General features: G+C 44.1%; 1 protein-coding gene across 3 annotated transcripts; it reads right to left on the minus strand.

Annotated features, from left to right (window-relative positions):
• Positions 1-1,850: 1,850 nt before the first annotated feature.
• LOC123143468 (valine--tRNA ligase, mitochondrial 1) lies at positions 1,851-6,923 on the minus strand. 3 transcript variants are annotated; one of them, XM_044562398.1, is made up of 10 exons: positions 6,482-6,923; positions 6,243-6,376; positions 6,091-6,150; positions 5,853-6,022; positions 5,691-5,763; positions 5,479-5,544; positions 5,318-5,398; positions 5,035-5,107; positions 4,838-4,885; positions 1,851-4,057 (listed from the first exon to the last, which is right to left on the minus strand). In XM_044562398.1, the coding sequence occupies exons 4-10, from the start codon at positions 5,888-5,890 to the stop codon at positions 4,050-4,052; spliced, it is 387 nt and encodes a 128-aa protein (XP_044418333.1). In that variant the 5' UTR covers positions 5,891-6,022; positions 6,091-6,150; positions 6,243-6,376; positions 6,482-6,923; the 3' UTR covers positions 1,851-4,049. The 3 variants fall into 3 exon arrangements, with proteins under 3 accessions (XP_044418333.1, XP_044418334.1, XP_044418332.1); XM_044562399.1 differs by having other exon boundaries at positions 1,851-4,896; positions 5,045-5,107; XM_044562397.1 differs by having other exon boundaries at positions 1,851-4,885.
• Positions 6,924-7,545: the final 622 nt, after the last annotated feature.

The raw sequence follows: 7,545 nt of genomic DNA on the forward strand, positions 1-7,545 counted from the left end.
GTGTGCTACCAAACGTCACAACGTAACTGGGTGATTATAAAGGTGCTCTACAGGTGTCTCCGATGGTACTTGTTGAGTTGGCATAGACCGAGATTAGGATTTGTCACAACGATTGTCGGAGAGGTATCTTTGGGCCCTCTCGGTAATGCACATCTCTATAAGCCTTGCAAGAAATGTGACTAATGAGTTAGTTGCGGGATGATGCATTACGGAACGAGTAAAGAGACTTGCCGGTGACTAGATTGAACTATGTATTGAGATATCGACGATCGAATCTCGGGCAAGTAACATACCGATGACAAAGGGAACAACGTATGTTGTTATGCGGTTTGACCGATAAAGATCTTCGTAGAATATGTGGGAGCCAATATGAGCATCCAGGTTCCACTATTGGTTATTGACCGGAGATGTGTCTCGGTCATGTCTACATAGTTCTCGAACCCGTAGTGTCCGCACTCTTAACGTTTGATGACGATTTGTATTAAAGAGTTATGTGATTTGATGACCGAAGATAGTTCGGAGTCCCGGATGAGATCATAGACATGACGAGGAGCCTCGAAATGGTCGAGACATAAAGATCGATATATTGAAAGGCTATATTCAGACATCGGAAAGGTTCCGAGTGATTCGGGTATTTTTCGGAGTACCGGAGAGTTACGGGAATTCGTATTGGGCCTTAATGGGCCATACGGGAAAGGAGAGAAAGGCCTCAAGGGCGGCCGCGCCCCTTCCCCATGGACTGGTCCGAATTGGACTAGGGAAAGGGGGTGCCCCCTTCCTTCCTTCTCCTTCTCCCTTCCCCTTTTCCTATTCCATGTGGGAGGTGGAATCCTACTAGGACTAGGGAGTCCTAGTAGGACTCCACACTTTGGGCGCGCCCTATGAGGGCCGGCCTCCTCCTCCCTCCATCTTTTATATACGTGGCCAGGGGGCACGCCATAGACGCACAAGTTGATTTCTTAGCCGTGTGCGGTGCCCCCTCCACAGTTACACACCTCGGTCATATCGTCGTAGTGCTTAGGCGAAGCCCTGCGTCGGTAACTTCATCATCACCGTCACCACGCCGTCGTGCTGACGGAACTCTCCCTCGGCCTCAACTGGAATAAGAGTACGAGGGACGTCATCGAGCTGATGAACGTGTGCTGAACTCGGAGGTGCCGTGCGTTCGGTACTTGGATCGGTCGGATCGTGAAGACGTACGACTACATCAACCGCGTTGTCATAACGCTTTCGCTTACGGTCTACGAGGGTACTTGGACAACACTCTCCCGCTCGTTGCTATGTATCACCATGATCTTGCGTGTGCTTAGGAAATTTTTGAAATTACTGCGTTCCCCAACAGCACTGACGAGGTAACGCCCCTTGAGCTGTCTCGCGGCTTGCGTTCTTGGGCTGCGCTATGTGTGGTGCGTGGGTTGCTGTCATGGTGCCATCTGCCATGGCCCCTTCGCTCGGACGCATCGAACTCGCATGCATATGGTCGTGAGTCGTGACCCAGAGCTCGCATGGCGTCACCCCATGGAGCACGGCGAGGTCTCATCTCGCACGGTTTGCTTGGTCGCATGCCCCAACGAGGGCACCGGGTCCTTTACCCTTACCTGTAATCATGTACTAGTGGTTGGGGCGCACCCATGATGTGCCGCCTGAGAGAAAGTTCGGGCGGTGCTAGGTGGGGTGCGCCCCTTTTACTTTTTTATCTGCACTAAGTATTGTTAGTTGGAAAACGCCATTTCCAGTTAGTTTGTTCTGTTCTTGTTAGCACATAAACATGCCATATATCATCAACTATGAACTTAATTACAAATTCATTTGAAGAACTTCACTTATCACTGATGCAAGTAGGATCACAATCTAGAAGTCATGGCCAAAAATTATCAGTTCCAATTGAAATAAGCTAGCAAAAAAAAATTGTGTACTCGATGGCTAACTATCAAACAGCGGCAGCCACCAACGCTTCCAACAAGGGAGACGATGAGGCAACATGTAAGCACCAGCTAACAACCTTTGGTCATTGCATGGCCTTGAATTTGAACACCAGCATGGCTGCCAGCGCCGCCTTGTCGAGCCCCAGTCCGCTGGTCCTCTTTCTCGTCGGTCCGGCCGCCGTGCCAGATCCACCGGCATGGTACCTAGGTACACCGCGCACTCTTACCCAGACCTTCTTGCCGCCGCTAGGCGCCCCGCTTTGAATCCGAGTTCCGTCTGTCGAGCCCCCTGCGCCGGTCCTCTTCCTCGTCGGCCCTGGCATAAGATGGTTAACATCACAAAAGGGCATGGATTGTATGACAAGGCTTCATACATGTAACAACAAAACTTACCTTATTTTCAGTTTACTCTATGGTGTGGAAAACAAATAAGGAGTGCACCATGGACGCAGAGTTTCTGAGCCCAAGCTCAAATGAGATTGGGTGAACAGTAAAATTCAAAAAATCGTGACAAACATTGACAAAAGTTTTAAGCGCTTGCAAAAATTCGTCATGGAATCACATTTGTAGAAGGCGTGGCAAAAAAAACAAAATCAGTACTCTGAAAATGCTACTTTCAAAAGCATTTTGGAGCATTGATTTTATTTTTTTGCCATGTCTTCTACAAATGTGATTCCATGACGAATTTATGCAAGCACTGAATTTTGATTTTACTGTTCACCAAGCTCATCTGAGCTCGGGAGCAGAAGGACACTTTCGGTGCACCATACACAACACACAGAAGATTAGCAAATATGAACTAAACAGTTCCATCTGTCTAATGCAGCATAATTTCCATATTTTACTACATCTCCCAGATTCAGTAACAAACTTATGCGCATATGATATAAGCCTTGTGAAATGGAAGTAGTTGCAAAACCATCCATCAGGAGACAGAAATAATTTTCCAGGAACTTGTAGCATGGTGCACTAAGATGAAACAAATATTGACATAAATGTAATGAGGCTCTAAATTGACATGCTGACATTTGCTGCAGCATATATAATAATCATATCAGTAACAGTAAATTAGAAATTCGGGAGTATGCGAAACTTAATTTAAAATAGTATCAACCAAAACCAGTTCATCTAGGTTTGACACATATATACAATCATAGACTCGATATTTATATTATAACACACTTATTCTGCAATTAACTTATAATAAAACTAAAAAACATATTAACTGCTGTAGCTACATGATTCTCTTATGAACTGAAACAAGGGTCTATTGTTTGAAAAGAAATCAACAGTCTAAATAAGGGAAGTAAGCCTTTGAATATTCAGAGGGACTCAGCATACCGTGGTGTACTTATTATAAAGCTGAAGATGTACAGAGGATAAAACCAAATTACCTGGAAGAGTACTTCAGTTATACTCCCTCCGTTCCTAAATATTTGTCTTTTTAGAGATTTCAAATGGACTACCATATACGGATGTTTGTAGACATATTTTAGAGTGTAGATTCACTCATTTTGCTCCGTATATAGTCACTTGTTGAAATCTCTAGAAAGACAAATATTTAGGAACAGAGGGAGTAGAAAACAAAACATATTAATGCACATTATTTGGGGGAAAAGAGAATTGAAATGACAGAACATACTATAGGAGGGTAGCACACACAATAAGAAAAGACATGATAATAGAATCATACAAGCAGCATGTGTTTGTATTTCTCAATTTGCATGCGTGATTGAAAGAAAACTACCAGCTGAAAATAACTTCAATGCCCGTTCCTACTTATCTAGCATACATTGGAGAACAAAATAGCAAATTTTCATTGATGATCAATACTCATGTGACAATCTATTCAAATCCAAAAGCACTTGTTTATGTGAGGACATATCTGAAAATTGGTGAGCTAAGATTGACATGCCATTACATGTTTGTCTAAAACAAAACACTCCTGGAAGATGCTAATGACAATAAAGAGCACCTACCTAGAAAATCTTGACAATACGCGAACGTAAGAATGAATAGATAGCAACAACTGTTGTGTGATCACATATAGATGTTGTCCCCACGGTTGATCACATTGCTCAAGCAGTATCCATAGAAGAGTTGGAATGACCACCGATTTCAAGGTTAGCAAGCTATAAAGCACAAGAAGTATTTTAAAGAACTATTCATGATATGGAACACGGAAAGAGAAGGTGCTGGTCAGAACTGGAGAATATAATTCTCTTAATACAGAGACGAAGTAAAAAGAGATTCCATACAACCTCCATGTGACCAGATTGAACTATATTTTGCAATAATGATGGAACAAATGTCACATGACAAAGTAAACTGGAGTAACTAAAGCGGCAAAGAGGAATAGAGAAATAAGAAAACGGAATGTTTATTGTGCCCTGCATAGTTCAATTAACAGGATCAAGATACACCGAGTTTGTTCGGCCGTTTCATCCAAGTGTCAAATTAAATTAATTCTAAATGTCTCCCACGATTTTGCTAGCCTTGTAGTTGTATATCAAAAATAATGGCAGATAGGTGTTTGAAAAAACCCAATCATATTGGATGAGCTATCAGCGAATATATAGAAAAGTTGGTCAATCCGCTCCATTTCCTTTGAAACCGCTGTAGTGGGAACAGGTGATAATGAAATGCTACTTCAAATAGATCTAAGTAACATGTAGCTCACTATCTATATATAATATCTTGATTTTGCATATCGCATACAATATGATAGGATTTAGCCTGCAAGATTATGCATTTGGTAATTAGTGTACAAGCAAAAAAAAGAAGCAGAAGAATGAGAAGGCTAGCACATAGCTTGACATAAACCAAGTAACTGAATAACACACACATGCACATTCTTAAGTGTAAATGGTTCAACAAGTAATTCGGAAAGAAAAGGAATCAGTGCATCTCACCACGTGTGCTTTGCTGCTGGTCAGGTCTTACTATCTCCTTTCCTTTCTCTGTTTTGTTCCTAAATATAATTGTTTGCTTAGTACTCATTCAGATACCCTCAAATGAGAAAATCATAGCTCCCACTCCAACCCATATGGAAAAGAAGTAGTGGAAAATAAAACTAATCGAAGCAAGTAAAGCCTGATGAAAAGTTAACCTATGTGCACCTCAACTGCATTCACGCACCCAACAGCTCGCAAACGGGAATTAGCAGACGACTTGCACGAATCCTGTCCAAGACAACAAAATTTTGCAGGCTGTGAATCACATGACATGGACTACAAAGAAACAGACAGTCCCGCAGGCATATGTACGAACAGGTGACGAGCAATAATCCAACGGCAAAAAGAAAATGGATCAGTTCCAGGAAGTGCCACAAACTATATAAGCAGCATATATGACAATTTCAGCTCATAGTGGATCAGTTCCAAGATGCAGACCTGTGTAGCAATCCCAGCATTGTCCACTCCAGTGACCCAAAGAGCATTATAACCAGACATCCTCCGCCAAGGTATTAGCATCTTGCGTTATTGAAATGAAGGGAAATTAGGACCATTATCACATAGGTCTCTCTGTCTGCGTAGGCATTGATGATGAATACCTCTATAGCAACCATAAGTGCATGGATTATATGAAGCACTCCAGTCACATCCGGAGGTGACAGAACCTGAAAATTATACAACTTAGCGCATCGCTGAAGGAAATCTGTATGTATGGGATCCATTGTCTATAAAAAACACTATCACAAGATGCAGTTTCTTAAATCAGCTCACATCACACATCACCCAATCTTCACGAGTGTGAGTCACTTACTATGACAAAGGGTGGTTTTGTGCTAGCAGGATCTGCCCCAAAATATCCCGAAGACCCCCACGAGGCATACCACCTACATTGTGAAAAATAAAAGCATGCAGTTCAGCAAGCCATAACTGATGGAACGAATTCTAAGTTCAAGAAGGGAAAGTTGCATCTTACGATTTTTCGACTACACTTGGGCTATACTGCTTGGCCATTCGAGTTGCCCATGATTTCTTCTGCCCATTAGGGGTGTCTGGATCTTTGAAATCCTCAGGATTTTCATTGTCATCAGCTTTTTTCCTTTGTTTCTTCTCGCTTTTCTTAGGTCCATCCGAAGCAGCCTGAGCCTACAGAAAACCAAATCAGTACAAAACGTTCGCCGTTAAGTAACAAATTCAGTAACAAATGTTTCAACCTGGAGCCTAGCCGCCTCCTTTTGCTTTGCCTTAAGCTTTTTCTCTTCCTTCTCTCTTGCCTGCAAGAGAACAACCTGGCCCATAAGTGATCTTTCCCCACGCATTCACAATTTCACATAGAACGAGCAGTTTGATCTAGTATATGATTCACCTAGTTTCTGACGTCCGCCAAAAATCAGGAAAGCTGGCCGCCAATTACCAATTCGGGCCAAAGTCACCGAGTTCCAGGAAACATACCTTCTGGTCCTTCTTCAACTTCTGCTCCAGCTCCTTCTCGTCAAGTTGCTGCTCCCACCAACAGAGAGAAAAAGGGAAGAATACAATTTGGATGAGCCACTGATCTGAAAAAAATTGAAATAGGGTTGAGGCCGAAGAAACTACTCGATGAACCTTATCATCCGGAGCTGGCTTCTCCGGCGTCATCGCCACCGGCTGCATCACAAAACCAACCACAGTCGCGTCAGCTCCCGAACGTACAGAGAGGGATGCATCCACGGTAGTGGTGGCCGTTCGCGAACATGGAGGGGCGGTTGCCGCCGGCTGACTTGTCGGCGTCATGTGGATCCAGCGTCTATGCTGCCAGCAGGATGGCCGTTCGCGCTGCCGCGAAGAACACGGAGAGGCGGTCGCCGCCGGCTTGCCGGCGTCGAGGTAGATATTGATCCAACGTCTCCGCTGCCATCAGCCTACCACCGCTGCCATCTCGTGGGTCGCGGAAGGAAGCCGTGCTACGCCGCCACCGAAACGCCATTCCACATACCCCGTCTCCACTGGTCCACCACCTCCAGCCACTCCGCCTTATCAGCCGATCCGCTCGAAAGGGAGGAGTGAAAAGAAATACAGACCAGCGGCACGACGCATCGCCGAATCCAACTGACTTTTGGAAGGGGGAGGGAGGCAGGCTTCTCTCTCTTTCTTCCTTCTGGACGAAGGAAAGGATGTAGTGGTACGTGGGCCAATGATTAACAGTACGAGAGAAGACGCCCTTGTCTCGGGTGCATTGATTGCTTTCGTAAAATTACCTTGGGAAGGTGTTAACTGAGCTGCAGCGACAGTAAATTGCGGGACGTGGCATAGGCGAGGAGGCGCTCCTTACGCGACTCTTATTGTGTTTTATGGCTGTATCTCGAATACTCGTGTGATGAGTGATTTTTCGGGTTTCGTAGGCTACCTAGCTATTGTAGATGATTGTGAGCATAACTCTGTTCTCCTCAGGGATACAGTGTTCTTCTCTGAGAATTTCGTGAGCAAGCTACGTTCACTCTGATTGCTCTTGAGGCATAGCTAGCTTATCCACATAACCATGTGCATGCACGGTCAAGTCATGATTATCCTAACAAGCCAGCAGATGTTTGCCAGACGTTGTGCAACATGTTCATAATCATTTGCTAATTTAAATTGTTTTGGGGCCTTGGCAAAGTCCTTTTTTTAAACTGAATTGTATTTAGGAGTAT

The sequence above is a fragment of the Triticum aestivum genome, chromosome 6D (assembly GCF_018294505.1).
Source record: "Triticum aestivum cultivar Chinese Spring chromosome 6D, IWGSC CS RefSeq v2.1, whole genome shotgun sequence".
Classification (NCBI taxonomy): domain Eukaryota; kingdom Viridiplantae; phylum Streptophyta; class Magnoliopsida; order Poales; family Poaceae; genus Triticum; species Triticum aestivum.

What these genes read in the sequence shown, in the direction of transcription:
- LOC123143468 (XM_044562397.1), bottom strand. Translation starts at nt 5,890, where the DNA reads ATGGCCAAGCAGTATAGCCCAAGTGTAGTCGAAAAATC. An exon ending in CACTTATGGTTGCTATAGAG is followed by an intron (nt 5,399 to 5,478) that starts GTATTCATCATC and finishes CAATAACGCAAG; the next exon opens with ATGCTAATACCTTGGCGGAG. An exon ending in ATGCTGGGATTGCTACACAG is followed by an intron (nt 5,108 to 5,317) that starts GTCTGCATCTTG and finishes TGTCTTGGACAG; the next exon opens with GATTCGTGCAAGTCGTCTGC.